The 18,022-nt window shown below is 45.3% G+C and overlaps 1 protein-coding gene across 2 annotated transcripts in view; it reads right to left on the bottom strand.

The window, feature by feature from the left end:
* The window catches only part of PRKCH (protein kinase C eta), a 137,641-nt gene that overhangs the window by 48,754 nt on the left and 70,865 nt on the right, over window positions 1–18,022 (bottom strand). For both annotated transcript variants that reach the window (XM_064460978.1, XM_064460977.1), the window contains exons 6-9: window positions 16,774–16,903; window positions 15,716–15,843; window positions 13,384–13,527; window positions 12,465–12,638 (exon numbers count right to left, since the gene is read on the bottom strand). In XM_064460978.1, coding sequence (XP_064317048.1) covers window positions 12,465–12,638; window positions 13,384–13,527; window positions 15,716–15,843; window positions 16,774–16,903 — 576 coding nt within the window. The remainder of the gene's footprint in view (window positions 1–12,464; window positions 12,639–13,383; window positions 13,528–15,715; window positions 15,844–16,773; window positions 16,904–18,022) is intronic.

Genomic DNA, 18,022 nt, shown 5'->3' on the forward strand with positions numbered 1-18,022 from the left:
ATCAACCTTGGCCCTTCAGCCCACATCAGATCTCTAATGCCACATCTTCGCTGCAGTTGGTTAAACTGAGTCTGGCTACGCTGCGCCTACCTGTTCAGCAAACCTTCCTTCAGCCGCAGTGCAGATATCGCCTCTGCCTTGCTAGTCAGGTCAGCTTTTACATCTCCTTGTTATTCTTCCCCGCCTCTTTCCTTGCTGATCTCTCCATATGCTTATCTAGTCCAGCTTGTCCAGGCATTTCTTCAAGCCCGTACTTAAAAAAAAAAATCCCTCTTGCCAGATCTCCAACAGGAATTATTTAAATTTACCAGCAACTTGAAAAGGGATATGTGTCTATATTTATGTAAGTAATATATAAGGTTGTATAAACATGCATACGGTTTGGTGAACATGCATATATTTTCTACTCTTTCCTCAAAGGTGAGCTTCAGGGAAATAAAGTTAACTCTTTCTATCTTAAAACATACACATCCTGCTTCTCCAGTGCTGGCAAAGCTCGATGTCCCATCTGGATGTACTCGTCTGCACTATGATGCTTAAAGGAAGATACTACTACTTCTTTCTCAAATGTTCAGGTGAGCACAGAAAAAGCCGGTTTTAAAATTCACATTGCTGCTGACATGGAGGTAGCATCTTTTTGTTACAATCACCTCATGCTTCAGACTAACTGCAAACCCAAGCAAGTATCCTCGCGTGTGTTACATGGTGCTCCCAAGGGTAACAGCTAACACCTCACCTCCACCCACTGTCTCATTTCACAGGTCAAGCATAAACATGGATTTAATTACTAAAGCTCTCCCATTTAGGCCTCACAAAACTTTGGACTACCCAATTTTATTGTTTTGGTTTTGTTTGTTTTGTGTTGGTTGTTTTTGTGGTTTTTTTTAACAAAAAGAGTCTGTCCGGTTTTCTAACACTTAGAAATCCCATGAGGTTGCTGAAGAAAAGAGCAGGGTGGGTATTACAACCTGTTTATAACACAGCATTTGTGCATTGGCCTGCTACATATCTGGCAACAATATTAGAAAAATCAGCACTAATGACCTCCGTTCGGGGACCAGGATCCAAGAGCCAAGCAAGGTCTTCCATTTTCACACTTAAGCAAGGCCATCAGCTTGCCAGATTGCAAAGATCATCTACCAGGAATCACTGAGAAATAAACTAAACAGTGGTATTTTATGGAAGAAAGAAAAAAAAAAGGCAATTTGCAGCAGAGTAAGAATGAATAAATAGTTTAAATAGGGGCCAGGAAAAGGAAATCTTAAAACAGCAGATAGTTCACATAACTTGCAAATTTGACCTGACAGAGTTATGTGCCTCCTTTTTTAGGGTCTACCAGTGGGAATTAGGAGGAGTTGAAAGCTGGAGGGTTTTTTGACAGGGCTAATGCTGAAATCCCTGCATATCTATTTTTCTATTTTGCATTGCTCAGAAGTCTTCCCTGATCTGCTATCTCTTTTAGACGTTTGCAAAAGTAAGAAAAGAGCATCTGAGTAAACAGGAAACGTTGACGCGAAAGCCTTTGCAGCAGCAGCAGCCACATGAGGAAATCATGTTGCACCATTTCTGGACTGGAATCGAGATGAATAAAACCGCAGAGCAATTGTTACTGTAAATTAAAGAAACACTTGGAGGAAACAAATAAGTCCATGGGATCAGGTGGGCTCATTTCAAGGCTGTCCTGTACCTAGAGATTAGCCCTGCCAATTCCAGTGCAAGAGAGCTGCTTGGGTTTTTTTACTTGTTTAAATTTCAGTTTGCCATCTTTATTTGTTCACCTATTAGCAGGGCCAGGGCTGCTGGAAGCACATGCTGTGTCCTAAGGACAGTGTCTGACAGCAATTACATATACCCGCTTTATTTGTTTGTTGTCTTAGCAGGGTGTTGGTGGGGCTTGAAGAGTCCCTGGTTGCATAAGCCACTGGGTGGGAAAATCCACATGCTGGTCACTGCCCGTTGCAAACACAAGCACTCACTGAAATCCAACTCAAACATCACTTCAGTGCTTTGTCCCTTTGTCCTCACCAGTTCTACTAGAAAGCTGCTTTGAACCCTTATACCTTTCCTCTTCACCATCACTGGGGGGGGGGGGGGGGGGAAATCCAGATTGTATTCAAAGAGCATCCTTTCCCTCCCCACACCCAAAAAAGGCCAGTGTGATGGCTAACTTCCACTCCCTCCCAGTTAAGAGTCATAGCTGACGTCCATGTACAACCTACACAAGACCAAAGACCTCTGAAGACAGCTAGGGTGAGAAGCTTATCTCCAATCACAGGCTTCTGAGCTACGTAAATGGCAAGGCAGCACCACTGCCCCAGTTCGGGCAGTGTAGAGGAAGGAGATGGGGAAAAGACAAGCGTTTCCTACATGCAGACATGGAAGAAGATAACAGCAAAGCTGCCGCCCTCCAAGAGCTGCTGTGCCAAGGGCCGTGTGGAGGCCAGAGGGGATTTCTCTCAAGAGTCATTGGTGGAGGTTCAGGAGACCAACTGGAAAACACCAGCAGGGTCTCTCCAGCCTCCAGAGCCACCAGGAACAGGCTTGGACAAGCTCTGCACATCCACGTTGCAGCAGAGCTCTCGCAACCACTGCTTCTACCCACACCGATTCCTCTGCAGGACAAGGGGCTGAGCCGCCCCAAGGACACATCCCAGCAGTAATTTCACCCAAACCTCCTATTTAGCTGACAGCTGCCATATAAGGCAGCATCTGGAGGATAAGGAGACCTGGTTAAATGCTGCTTAAAGCAATGGTCCAATTCCCAGTCCCACCCTGACCCCCACCCCCCACCCCCAAAAAAAATCAGCCTGGTTCAGGAATTCTACTAAGTTTGCATTTCATCTTTTTGGAAATAATTCGTGCACACAACTCCTTAGAAAATCAGTTTGGGGCTCAATCTGAGTTCACTGAAGCCAAATGGTTTCCCCAAGAAAACCGTCATTTCTCACTGTTTTGGCAGTTTATGCTTTGCAGAGCAGGCTTTCAAAATTCTCTCCATACAGAGACAGCTGTGTCACTGCTTCCCAGCGAAAGTTTATTGTTTCCAAAAAGAGTAGCAGGGCTTAGGAAGCTTGCAAGCAAATTATTACAAGATAATTACAAGAGCTGGCAGGCTCCCTCAGCATTCCCAATGTTCCTGCTCTCCCTTCGTGGTCCACAACCCCCACACAAAGCAATCTGCCTCAGGTCTTGCTGGGAGCACACAAACAAACCATGCTGTCTCAGTACTGGGCCTCGGAAAGCCACATGTCCAACTCCCCCAGCAGCGCGAGTGGCCATCCATATCTGGGTCAAGTCACACCAAAGCACAGGACCCAGAGGAGGAATTATAAAGAGGTTTGTTTCTCAGTCTTTATCTTCATAGGAGTAACAAGAACATGAAGCACGCTCAGATGCTGCTCTGCACTGAAATGCCTCCCCTCCGCACCCGGCCCTTTGACAAGGCAGCGCTGCATCCTCGTGGGCTGCCTGCTGCTCCCAGCTAAGAGGTTGACAGGAGGGCAGGCTGTTCAGGGGGGTTATACACGGCAGCATTTCAAAACCAGAGAGGACCGTAGGTGTCATCAGAACGGGCTCACCAAGGGGGAACTGCCAAGACAACCTCTGCACACACACGCGTGCGCACAAGGGCTGAAGCAGATGTAACGAACTCAGCCGCACATTTCCGGACAGCGTCAAAGCCGCGTTCACCTGACTGCGATGGAGCAAGACAATACTAGGTGAAGATTTGGTCCTTTGATTTCAAGTCAGAATAACTACATTAAGCAGAGAGGAAGAAATACTCTGCACTATGCTTGCTCAGCCAGAATTATTCACACACATTAGTGATGCTTCTTAAACACAGCTGCAGCGATGACTGCCATGGCACCTGCTGCTGCTCCGCTCGCCGCCATGGCCCAAGACTCCCAGACGAACAAGGCAGCGGCAGAAAGGCAGCAGGTTTTACAGCCATCTGCTAGCTGATTTTGGTACTCTATTAGCCGTTTTACCTCTCTGCTTCAGTGACTGCAGAAGTACACGCCAGCCTCAGGAACCACTTCTGCCTAGTAGAAATCAAGCCACAGCAAGGGAGTGAGGGTGCCACAGATGGCAAATACAGCCCTGGGGCTATCAAGACAGGGGGAATGATTGTGTGCTGCACTGGATCTGAAAGGCTGAGAAAGGGAAGGTTTCTTTCTTCTGCTGTTTTTGGGGTGTTTTTTAGCCAGAAGGAGGTACAGTGAAAATTCGGCAAACTCAGAAAGGGGATAAGACATGTGGTGGCTCCTCTAGGCTGGGCAGCTGGCAAGCACCGTTCTGAAGCACAGGTTGCTTCCCCACACTGGCCTCATTTTTAGCTCCTTTAACAAAGAGTCACTGTTGTCACTGTCACAGCTACAGGAATGGGGCAGTTATCACCAGTTATCGCTTAAAACTGCACTCTGCTATCTGACTCTGCTGATAGTGGGCACAACGCAGGCCTTCCTATGCCACCGCAGCGAGGCACACAAATATCGCCTAGAGAATAACAAATAGACTCTTGCTATTTGCATAAATAAACTCAACAGGGTCCCCCGGGGTAAAGGCTGCCTCCCGTGTGCATGTGTGCACAGAACAGTGTTAACACTGAGCTCATTCCAGAAGAGCTGAATGACAGCCACAAGCCAGGATGAGCTGATGGGAGTTACGGGTTCCCACCTGCCCCAGGAAAAAAAAATCATAAATCTAACTACACCCTCCAAATTTCTGCCTCTGTTTTCTTAACCGTGCAGCTGAAATTTCAAGCTCACATGCTGGAGAGTTTTTGTAACACACAAACTCAGTGACTTCTCTGGTACAATGCATCCTTTGGGATATGCAGGTGAGCCATACGTGCATCCTTCGTCCTCATCCCCTCCCCTTAAGATGGTCTAATTCACGGCAGGATTACACAATTAGTTCACCTTTTGACTAGAAACTTTTACTCAGCATACACGCAAAGGGATGTTTTTTATCACTCTTGTTAATCTGTATCTGTTCCATTAGAAACAAAACAAAAACCCCAACTAGAAAAAAAAACATCTCAGATATTAGGTCAACCTATTAAATCACATTTTTTAATTGCTATTATGCAACATTTTAAAAAAGCAGCTTGGCCACCATTAGAACAAAATATCAAAAAAATGCAAAACAAATTGAAAGAAGAAATGAAATTAAACCTTTCCCTCCGGACCTTTTAAAATGGCATAGAAAACTATATACACAGTCCTTCTTGAAAGATCAGAAAACAAAGGGCTGGCTGAACTTAGAGGGGAATAAGTTGAGGAATAAGAAACTAGAATGTATCAAGCTATAGACATCACCTGTTAATCAAAGACTTATAGGACATCTGCACCCCTCAGCTGGCTGCTGGTATCATGGTGTCTCAGAAGACAGTAGCTCTGTGAAGATCATGCTCTTTTTACACTCCTCAGTTCAGAAAAAAATCTGCTGGAATTGGTGTTTCCCGTTCGGAGTGACCAACCTGAGACAGCTCAGGCCTGTTTTTAAAAATACTGAACTCTGCAGTACCTGCTGGCCTCTAGGCTGTGCTGGGGAAGACTGAAGACCTCTACAAGCTCAGCCAGAGGTCTTCAGGAAAATTAAGAGAGTGCCAAAACACCCAAAGGCCACTCGGAAATGCCTTGCTATGAGAGCTCTGTGGATCCATCCTCTCACCTTAAATGTCACCTGGAAAGCAATACAGGTTCAGAGAGACTGAAACCTAAAGCACTGCTGGGTCACACCTCAGCTAGTTACCTCTTCTCAGGGCTTTGGCTGCCCTTTTTTTTTTTACCCCCCACTCCGTCTTCCTCCTCAATACTGACTGGCACCTGGCTCACTCAGGCTGCTTGTAAGTTGCTTTCATTTTGATCCCTTTTTATGCCACAACTTCCTTGATTTTAAGGCCAAAGGAAAATAACAGTTTCACATACTGTGGCTAACCGTAGGCAACAGCATCTCCTTCAGCTACTCTTGCACTAAACTTGATAATTTGTCTGTCCCATAAGCCACTGCAGATGGAGACAGGCATTTTCTCAGATCCATAAAATGCAAGTATCCAGAGTCCCTCAACAACCAGGGGTGGGAAAGTTACACTCAGGAGCTACCACACGATGATGGCAGATAACCCTTCAGTTTGTTTTCACTTCAGCTTATATCACCTCAACGTGCAGCCTAAGTGTGGATGCCCAGCACAGTTCACAGATAAAATCGGAAATGACAGTCTGATCTTGTTTCATCTTCTGCAAGCAAAACCACTCTGCCTACAAAAAAAAAAAAAAAAAACACACCCAACCCCTGTGTTCCTGCAACAAAGAGACCACCACAAGGTGTTACTGTGTGTATCAGAAAGCCCGAGCCTTTCGGATCTGGCTTTGGAGGCCTTGCGCATCTGATTTACTGGCAACTTGGGCCAGCATGCCAGCAAAGATGTCATGGTTTTTTGGTGGATGTGAACACTCTAAAACCACAGAAAGACAGAGTTTAGACCAGTCTGCCTTTGTTTGGTGCTAGACAAGGCAGGAGCCAGAGAAAGGCAGAAACCAACTGCCTCTCACATTGTTGTAAAGCCAACGTGAGGGCACTGTGGCACATGTCCCTGCAGAAGTCATGCTGGAGAGCAACGGTGGAGAGAGGAAATTCCTCTACACCTCCCGGTCCAACACAGCCCCCCAAAAAAACTAACTTGCTGCCCCAGGTAAAGCACTACTGAAGCTCCTTCAAGCCTGACTTCAGAAGGACTCTGCAGCAAGCTCCCAGTGGGGTGCTTCCCTTTCTTGCCTGTGTTTACAGCCACAAGGCATGCAAGGCCATACCAAGCCTTTTGGAAAACTCCAGGCCTATGAACAGCATGTCCCTGTCATCATCTTCACTTGATTTTGGCCGGCAGCAACAAAACTGAAGCTTGCGCTGGTCTTCCAGCACCGTGGCTTGGGGCTAGCAACAGTCTTAGTGCTCAAGAACTGGGGGAAAATTCTCAATGGTTGCAGAAAATCATCCAAGAAGCGCACTTGGCTGTCACGTGTATGCAAAGATCGAGTTGTGGCTCCCCAACATGCCAGAGAGGGAAGGCTTGGGGGTTTAGAGCCTGGGAGATGATCAAAGTTGTCCTCTCTGCTCCCAAAGGCTCCCTCTCAACGCCTTTCAAAGAGAACATCAAAGAGGCCTCACTGCTTCCTTACCACCCACCAGCACGCTCCAAGGCCTGTGTCAGGACACTTCTTCATCTAACCAGAGCCCCAGGAAGGCTGCTGCTGCCTTTCCAGCCTACCTCACCTCCACTATGCCAGGGACTGCCCCGGGGCTGCCCTGTGCTCTACCCACTTGGTGGCAGTGGAGTGGCTGGTGGACAACCAGGATATTGCTGGAAATTCCCTGGAGGGACTCCCCTGGAAGGACCATGACTGAAGGACTCCAAGGACATACAAGGGCACCTAGACCTCTCCTGTGGCATCCAGGGACCAACGGGTGGGCGAGCAGCCAGCCAGCTGCCATTGCTCAGTCCCACCGCTTTTGCTGAAATTTGAAAACTTGCTGAAACTTGAAAATTTTCCCCTGCCAAAGGCTCCAGGTTAGCTCTAACACTTCTAGGAGTTGAAATACAGGCTCATCTCTCTAAACACCTGGGTGGTCCATGACACGACACCCACACTGACCCTGGGAGAACTGTCTGAGCACCCCAGGAACCAGCAGAGAGATGGAGAAACCTTCCCCTTCCATGTCGAGAGCATGACATCAGCCCACAGTTAAAGGGGGTGGAAAGCTGCGTGCCGGCCAGCAGGCTGCCCTCATAAAGTGGGACCAGTTCAATGATTAGCTGCCCTGGAGTCCCTGGGCCAGTCCCTACCGGCTTGAATAGCACCCCTGCTAGCTATTATCTCAGAAGGACACTCATTACAGAAAATCACATCCCTCTGCCAAGTTCTCATGTCTCACTATTTTTGGAACGACACGGGCAGGCTCTGTGCCTCAGCAACCATCAGCAGAGAGCGCAAATCTATATAACGATCAGGCTAGCAGGGACAGTGCTGGAAACAGCATCGCCTGGGGGACGGTTCCCTGAAAGCACCCTGCGGTCATGAGGAAAGGGGTAAGGGCAATAAACATAAAACCCAGAAGCTATTTGACACTATTTGCATGGGAAGCTGATCTCCCCCAGCCCTTTTCATTCTCATGCATATGAGTCGAGACAAAAGGATTTAAAAGCAAACCACCTGTGCAGGAAGGATAGCTCCTAAACCCCAAAGATGACAGGCCCTACTACAAACTTATTTTAATTAAAACATTCCAGCATCCACATTCCCCAGGATTAAATTACTGACTCAGCTATTTATAAATATAGCCTCTTTCACCTGTTCTGGGACAGAATTGTTGAGGTGTTAGATGACACCAGCAGCAGGTAAACGGAAACAAGCATTTTTTTTTAGTGTTTGTGACCCCTAAAGCAGAATCCACAATTACCTGCAGGTCAGCCCCAGCACCTGTCAGCAACTCAGAGATTACTGCAGCAGGAGCATAATCCTCTCTGACACTAAAGAATGACCTTAAGGCCCTACAAAAAGCAGAGGAAAATGGCTTAGGGAAGGTGGAAAATTCCCAAGGCAAGGCTTTCAATTAAAAAAAATAATTTAAAAAACCCAGAGATGTTGTGAGCAAGGAAGACCTTGCACTGATGCGGCTGAAGTGGGACTTAAACTGCCCCCTGCCCCTCCAGCCTTGCAAAGGACCAGCAGGACTCCTTCCTTGTCTTTCACAGGAAAGGAATCTGGAGGTGCAAGTCCAAAACTGCCCAGCCCAGCACCGGGCACGCAGAGGGCCATGTCCAGCCTCTGCCCAGCCTGCTGTGCAGCTAATATTTCCTCTTCAGGCTCTGAAAACTGTGGGCTATACCAGGCAGAGACAACACTTGCAGCTCCTACCACCTAGTGGCTGCAATATTTCTCTGTGACAGAGCAAGGAGGCTGTTTGGAGGTCAGGCAACCTCAGCCCACCCTGGGCAAATAAAGCAACCGTTGCTAGTCGGTATTGCTTATGCTGGAGCTGAGACTAAATTAGGACCACACGGAGCACAGAGGTAGCAAAAGGGAACAGAAAAGCTTTCTGAAAACCATCAGCAGCTAATGTAAGCACAGAAAAACCTCAGCTAGCTCTAACACAGGTGAGCAAAAGTAGCAGCAATATAGATGATCTCAGGCGATGCATTGCTGTTTCTGGTACTTGTGCCAGCTGAGCTAATGCTACATTACTAGCACTCCATGACATTGTACTGCACAGCACGGATATGCCCCAAGCTGTTTAAGTCAGCCCTAGGCTGCGTAAGTCAGGAAAAGGTTGCTGGTTTGGGTGGAATATTATACAAGAGTCAGAATTCAAATGGCTCTAGATCCAGCCAAACCCTCAAATCCTTTGAGCACTCTGTCCTCAAGCTACTGCAGCATTTCAGGTGCTTCCAAGGTCCTTCCTTTCCAGTTTCCACAATTTCCACTTGAACTGGAGGCAGCGGGGGCAATAACTGGACACCCCTATTCTAGGTGCAGCCTCACCAGTGCCAAGCAGAGGGGATAACGACTTCCCCTAAGCTCCTGAAGCAGCCCAGTATATAATTTAGCTTATGTGCAATGAGACTGCACCGCAGGCTCATACCGAACTTGGCACTTACCATAAGTCCCAGGTACCTTCCAGCTGGGCTAGTACCCTGCCAGTTAGTCCCAGCCTGTCTTGATGCATCAGGCTCTGACTTTGCTTTGACAAATGGTAAGAGGCCTCAAAATGGCTAGTTCTTGAAAAATTCCTAAAGACAGGCCCAGTAGGTCATTATTTATCCAGGATCTCAATGGCAGACTAGAGCCATGCTCTTCTTTTTTATAACATGAACCATTAATACCACATTTTCAGAGTCTGGGCTGTAATTGTGATACATGAGATGTGGTTTACATGTAATTGCAAGTGAAACTAGGTATTGTTTTGTGTAACCCTCTCCCCAACTCCAAAGACAAGAAAGTGCTTTGGTATTTTTAAATACGGCAGGCTTACATTTTGAATAAGTGGTTACCATTTTATTTTAATATATAGGTACACATATATATATTCTTTTCTGCCAGGTTCATGTTAATGCGGGAGGGGCTAATCCAATGCCATGTAAAGAACAGGCAGAAACCCTAAACACTGTATCAGCCCAGGTAAGTCCTTCTGGAAGGACTCTGTCCAGTGAATACTCTGCTGTTGCAATCATTGCTCTATTATAGCAAAGGCATTTAATTATGCTTTTATAAGCAATTCACATCTGGTTATTCTGGATTGAGGTGGGTGTCGCTGAGTGCAGAATACGGACAAAAGATGCAATGAACTACAATAGTCTGAAACGTACTTTTTCTCTTGTGAACTCTTCCCTTTTTGGTTTTGTTTATTATTGGAGGGAAGTGGTTTTCTGTTACTGACAATGCAGATAATGAAACAAAGGTGGATTCAAGGAAAAGAGGAACCTGGGAGAGGCTGGAAATAGCAGGGTCCTCCTAAGACAAGCACCACTCCCTTGGCACCCTTTCAGAGACTGACCAGCTCCGCATTCAGGACAGCAAGGGCTGAGGGGTTCTTCCCTCCGCTCCTCTGATGAGAAGCTGGTCCAGAAATTCCTGTTCCAGGCTGCTCTACTGTTTAGCAACCTCCTTTTAATTTCCAGTCTAACTGTATCCATGGCCAGTCTAGACTCATTTAATCTTTGCCAGCATCTTGACAGCTTTGTTTCTCTCCTCAGTGTTCGACATCTGCAGACATCAATCAGATCCTCTTTTTGCTTTCAATTTGCTAGTCTAAACAGGCTGAGTTCTTCCCTTTTTTTTCCCTTTGCAAACGAGACTACAATTACTCCATCAGCCCAGAAGACCTTGTCTGCACCCATAGCAGATTGCATTCATTTTTTGAACATGACGGACAGTACTAGCACAGTGACCTTAAATCTTCCCTAAGTTCATGGTAAATACTCCACACAGCCCAGGAGCACATTTGCTGGTTTCACATCTACATTGCAATTCAGTAAGCAAAGCCATAGCAAAGAGCATAGCTATGAGTGGCAAAAACTGCTGCTATCCCACATCTGACCTCAAACAACACGCATCAGTACTGGATTTTTCTGATATTTTACATTAAAACTTCAGGAAAGCCACTAAAATTTTTGCCCCGTGTCTTCATAATATGAAATAAAAGAGGAGTTTCCTTGGTTACTAGTGACAACAGTGAGCTTTAAGTTTTGTTTCTGCTACACAGCACAGCTGCTCTGTGAACCACATAAGCTCTATATAAAAAAGAAAAACTAAACCAAAAAAAAAAACCAAACCACCTAATTCCTATTACATGAGTCTACTCAAGGGCTCCACCCTAAATGAGCACAACCCAAACTCCATAGCTGGCTGTTGCATCACCCCAGTGAGAAGAGAAACAGGTGGGTGGCAGGATGCATTTGTCTGCCTTTTTTGGGCTTTTTTTTTGTTAGTATTTTGGTTTTATGTGGAGGAGTGAAGCCACGATTAAAAGGGCAAGTGTCTCCTGCCTCTTCTAAGAGGAAAACAAGCTCTATTACCATTCAGCAATGGACAAGAAGCAACTGGAAAGGAGCTCAGGCAGTCTGGAAGAGTTACACTGCAGAAAATGCTTTGGTCCTAATAACATCTTAGCTTGGGGACTCCCAAACTTACCTTGCTGGGACACAGTTGTAGCCACTGCCACCATCACAGCCACTCCTCCCTCCACCACCCACATCAGCAACAAGCTCCCACCCACATGCATCCACCAGAGGAGGCTCTAAGCTGGACAGGCAGCACGTGTGCAGCCCTCCACTGATGTATACGTACCACAAGGGACAGCAATGCTATCATTTGTCTTACCTTCACAAGAAGAAATACCAACTGTATATGAATCTAACTCAGAGTCCACCCATGTCAGTAAGATCCTTTCCAGTAACCCCAGAGGATCTTTTATTCAGTTCTAAGCAGTATACAAAGGCTAGTAGATACAACAGGCTACCCTTGCTTCCAAGTACAATTCATTGAGTTTGCAAATAATTCAATGCAAATACAGTCCTGTTAAAATTCAGGTAGCAAGACAGCAGAGCCTGAGATCCTACAGCAACCAGAGAATACTGCAGGTCTGTAGACGTTTGCACATATGCATTTGGAAATACCCTATGGCACAGAGATGTTTCTAGGGAAGACACAAAGAAAGGCTTCCCTGTTATTACCATTTTGTTAAGGAGCCTAGAACAAGCCAGGATTTTGTTTGCCAAATGCCCAGCAGATAAAAGCTGATATAAAGCAGAGTGCTTTGTTCACTCTTGAGCAGAGAGGTTTCTCCTGGATCTAAAATGGACAATTTTAACAGGCTGTGGACCAAATACACAGGAGAGTGCCTCTGTCCTGAACATGCCATCCAGCGTCAGGAGGAAGGGTGCCCACTGCCCAGGCTATACTTACAGGAGTCTGGAAGCAACAGTAGAGCTTGGTGAGGAATGGGTGGTTCCTTGCTAAGGAAAGGATGCGTTTCTCAGTCATGGTGCATTCAACATCATCATCTTGGAGAATGACGTCCTTCTTCAACACCTTCACTGCATAGAGCTGCCCACCCTCTTTCATCTTGGCAAGCATCACCTAAACCAAAGGGGAGGGTGAATCACAAGGGCTGAGCCCTCCGTCTCTGAGCAACACAGAGCCTTTCGCACCTTCTCACACTCGAAAGGTCAGTTATCTCATGACCAGGCTTGTGGATGCAAGTGAGACTTGTTAGTTCGTTAGTATGGGCATCAGTGTACAACCCATGACACATACGCAACTGTCGGCAGCAGGCTTCTCCGGATAGAAATGCCCACACACGTTGCTCCAATGTCTGGCGTGGGGTCAGCTGGTTGAAGCTCATCCACTGTGTCAGGGCAAACCCCCTGAGCAGTGCCCATCCATCCCACTTCCCTCCTCAGTTATCAAATTCAAATGTGCCATTTCACATTGGCTTTGTGGCAAAGCAGAGAAACAAAACCCCAGTCTCACTGCCTCTGAAACCACTGCCTTGTTTCCTTTAAAGGAAAAGTCTTTACATGCTCCAAGAAACGCTGCCCAAACGAGTGCTAATGCACACACTTGCAGTTTCTGGTATGGGTCCTGGCATGCAGCTGTTCTTTTGGCTGCTAGCTTTTTCCTTTTTCGTGATAACCAATTCTTCACTCTGCTGTCAGCTTGCTTTCTCTTCCCTTTTCTCCCTGCTCTCTGTAACCAACCTTGTCACACAAAGCATATTCCACTGGACAGTCTGTGTGCCACGTTATGAAATAACTTCATCTACCTTGGAGCTTCTTAAATAAGGAATGTGGTTTTCCCCAAAAGAGCCACGAATAACTCTCACCTTTCCAAAGCTGCCCTTTCCCAATACACGAAGGAAGGTTAAGTCTTTGAGCCCAAGTTTGCTCGCTGAACTTTCACTAACGTTGTTGCCATCTTTCACGCTGCCTTTTCCCTGATGTCTCAAAGTAGATCTTGAAACCAGTTTCTGTGGAGGAAAGTAAATATGTATCAGTCTGCACAGAAATTGTACTTTTGCCTCAGAGGCGTACACAAGTAGTCAACGTACCAGCCTGGGCATTTAGGACCTGCTCAGATGCACTGTATGGCCACTGGAACAGAAAACACGTGGGTACCACCACCCTGCATAGCAGTTACGGGTGACCGGCCAACTTCGGCACTGCGCAGAGCTGTGCTGAGATGACAGCAGTGGTTCCTGACATGGGTATATTAAGTCGCAAGCCCACTGCCCAACAGATCCAAGAGGCAGGCCTGCCTCTCTCCATCCTCACTCCCCAGGAAAATAAGACAGTGTGGAAACCCAAGTCTCCTATCCAACATCAGAGTGAGAACTGCATAATTTCTGCAATATGCAAAGTGCTGGTGAGATCTAGAACCAGAGCAGATTTCACCTGAATCTCTTAGATTTCTACCTGATTTTAAGACTCTTACTCAAAGACCAGTTCAGTGCAACCCAAACTTCAGTATATTTTTCTTTCCCGCAGCTGGGCTGCTGGCTTCCTCCACTGCTGTAAATGCCATGGAAGGCTGTTCATTCCCACGCCAGCAGCAAGGTATCTGCATTTTCAGGAATTGTACCAGTATTAGCACACGTTTCTAGAGCTTCTGTTTTTGCAGTATATGAAGATCAAGTCAACCTCCAGTGTCCTCTGTTCACAGCTCTCCGGCTATGAGTACGCATATAAACCGCGAGTACTTTTATTCATTTATTAGCCCGGAGAAAGTAACACGGACTTCTTGAGCTCCACCTTGTGCCTACTTTGGTGTAATGCAAAATTCCTCCTGCACAGACGACTTGCCTCACTGCCACAGAACTGGCACCCCCAGCCACGGGGAAAGAACCAAGAGCATTCGGGACAGCACCCAGCAAAACTCCCAACAGATTTAAGCTTACAGCACAGAGTCTGAACACTTTCTTAGAGCCTTTAGCTCACAAATAACGAGAAGAGATTGTTAAACACCAAGCACAGACTTCTATGTCCCTGTTCTCATCTCCTTTTGATGTGCAAATTAAGCAAACAACAAATGCTAACGAGTGTTGATTTTTACAGAACTGACGAGAGAGTGTGGGAGTTGCATTTCCCTCTAAGTCCCAAGCTAACTGTCCCCCTGAACTGCTACAGCAGAAAGAGCTAAGATAAGCAAGTCTCATTTGCTACAATCCAGCTGAACTCGGAAGGGGCTGCGTAGGCTAATGAGCAGGCTAGGCTGATAGAGTATCATGTGGTCAATTGATGTAGCTGACTAACTATTCGACAAGATTTACCAGGTCTAGCAAGTACGTTTTGGAGTCTAATATTTTGGTTTTGGTCAAATAAAAATAAATAGACTAACATTTTACTTTGGGTTATTCTGTTTTCAAGCAAACTCAGATTTCAAAACTGCTAGCAAAGGAAATGTGATGAAAACTTTTTATCAAGTGACAGCTCTGATTTCTATTACCCTTTATTTTCACTCAAGCTGTTACAGCGTGCCTTAAACTCTCTGAATAGACTCAGATATACAACAGATGATTTTTAGGATGCCTTAAGAGCTGACAAGCAGAAATTGCACACATATGTCCCAACCCTGACAACAAGCTCACTAGGACCCTGGCTTGGACAGCAAAGATGATGTTGTGTTGACAGGGACAACAGATTTTAGCTGAGGAAACTGTAGTAGAGAGTGAAACAGTTTCCCCAGAATCATTCAGAAATACAGTGACAAAGCAGGGAAGAGAACCTAGGCCTCTTGCTGAGCTCTTCTTATGCTCCATTCCACGCCACATATGCAGACAATGCTTGCAGGAAAGGTTTTAAAAAAAGGTATGGCATGAATTATATTGACCATTAATTAGTTCAGGGTATTATTCTCCTCTCATTCATGCCAAACAGATAAAAAAAGTCAATGGAGTCATACCACTGTGAAACATAATCAGTCAACAAAGCAACACCTACAGACTAAAGCCTCTGGCAGGGTAAACCTGGATACAAGACACCCATTTTCCAAGTAAAGTCTTTGGCAGAAGCCACAGACAGTAACAACCTACTCATGCAGCCGACCACCCAATGCCATCTGCCAGAACTGAAGTCTCTGACTTCTCCTGCACCCATATAAAGACTCAGTTGTAAATGTCTTAAATAGAGAAGGGGAAAAAAAAAAGGAAAAAGACTCACCGAATTTGGGGAAATGCTTCCTGGTTGCAGACCCATGCATGCCAAGGTTTTAGCAAGCTCTGCTGAGTTCACCCCACAGTTTGGTGCAACATTTGCTTGGCATCTGATGTGGACATTCATTTTACAGACTGACAGGGGTGATGGTTCGGATGGAAAGTAAAAAGCAAAAGAACAATTAAAATAACTTGGAGGGATTTATCACAGAAATAATCTAGTAGTTCTGCTTCAGGAAATATACCCATGTGGATCTACTCTGGGTCTTTAAACTAACAGGATTTTTGCCACTGATCTCAGCAGAAACAAAATTAGGACTCTCATAAGAGAGTAAACTCCTGGAAATCAGGAATATACTCCAAACTCCCCAAGCAGGATGCCACATTGCCCGAAGCTATTCATAAGCACATGTCTGTCAGGTATATAAATACCACTGCAGCTACACCTGCAGGTAAAATTAGGATTTATAATGCCACAGAATTTGCAGCAAACTTTCCCTGTGTTCACAGGTTTCTAATTTTAAAGATACATTGTTCAGTGGGAACCTAAAAATCTTTCTTGCTTTCACTTGTGGACACACATACACCCTCTTGTGGAGATGAAGGCAAATGAAACTGTTATCCATACAATTTTACACTCTGGATCACTGAAAGAAAAACAGAACACCAGGACATGCTTTGTCATCAATTAACAATGTGACAGACATGGTAGTCAACCTAAAGCAATGACCTTTTTTATCCCCTCGGATGCCTTTTCATTGCCATATCTCATTAGCTAAGGAAAAACCTTCAGGTAAAGTGAAAAAAAATGAATGCAGGAAGCAGTGATACCCAAGAATATCTGCAATAATGCCAGCTAAACAAAGCTATACTGAGAGTGCAAAGTAGAGTCCTTCTGGAAGCCTGATATCGAAAAGGAGACCAGCATTTTTGTTAGTTCTTGCAAAGATGAATATTCATTCCTCGGCTTTCTCTTGATTGTTGCACAAATCAAGCCCACATAGTGCATCAAGATTCTAAAAATATATGTATTTTGCGAAAAGGCTACAGTAAGAAGCTGCTCACTTTTACATTGTAGGCCCTGTCGCATGATTCCCCAGAGCAAGGAACCGCAATGGTCACAGAAAGTCGGGACTTTGTAGTTGTGGACGCTGAACTTATGAGGAATGTTGATTCCAAACCTCTGTTCAGTCACCTGAGGCACCAAAAGAAAAGCACAGATTTAAAATTCAAATACATATATATAAACTGATGTTCATTTACATACAGGCATTTAAGTGCAAAACTACGAAAATAATCCCAACTTAGAAAACGTCCCAATCCATCACCTCACTGAGGTTTACTCCAAAGTGAACACTGAGTGACCAACCCCACCTGCTGTGAGCCTGCTCTGGTTTCCTTGCCAGTCAGGCTGGAGTACCTGACAAAGCAGATTTTGAAAAGGGCTGCCTAGCCAATTTTAAATTCTTAAAACCAAGTTAGAATTAGAAGTGTGGATTACCTCATCACAAACCTATCACACTGACATGCCACATATAAATTGTGTTAGCTACAGCACTTTGTAACTAAGCAGTTTTCAAATTATTAACTTGCGTACTATGTGCAAACATGTAACTTTAGGTCAAACTGTTGATTTTACTAAATTTAATATAGAATAGCCTTCCCAGCTCCGCCTAAAATTCTCATTCCTCTTCTCACCCTCCTTGTTATTAACAGTCTCATTTCAGGCCCACATTTTGCTTTATTGCTTGCTCTCATCCCCTTTTTAACCTTGTTCTTTTCCAACTGTGAATCACGCAGATCTCAAAGACACCTTAGAAAAAGTTAGAACGGCTGAAGAAACCTGTCCCCATTGAACCCCTTCATTACTTTCCATTTTGTGTCTCAACATGCAGATCCTGGAAGACTGAGGGGCAACCCACAACTTCACAAAGAAAAGTCGGGGTGAGAATGAAACGATGAGTTTAAAGTGAGCGGTGCCTCCTCACCTTTGACTTCTTCTGAAGTAGCTTAAAGGTATTATAAACCCTTCACAATCCTAAAAGAGGGGTGAGGAGTCTTGCCATTTAACTTGCATTTTAGCCTTTAGCATTTTAACTTATTTTCACCTGGTTTGGCCAGGGGTCATTTTAAGAAGTCTAGCTCAGCAGTTCGGAGGCAAGAAATAACGAGCAAAGGTAATTGCTTATCTGCACTGAAAAGAAGGTTTCTGCATGGCACACAATACAGAGCTACCTCCTGATTAAAAATATTTTGACTGAATTTTCCTCGGTTACTAAACAATTTCCAGTTACAGAAATGAGGCATGCAATGT

The sequence above is a fragment of the Phalacrocorax carbo genome, chromosome 9 (genome assembly GCF_963921805.1).
Source record: "Phalacrocorax carbo chromosome 9, bPhaCar2.1, whole genome shotgun sequence".
Lineage (NCBI taxonomy): Eukaryota > Metazoa > Chordata > Aves > Suliformes > Phalacrocoracidae > Phalacrocorax > Phalacrocorax carbo.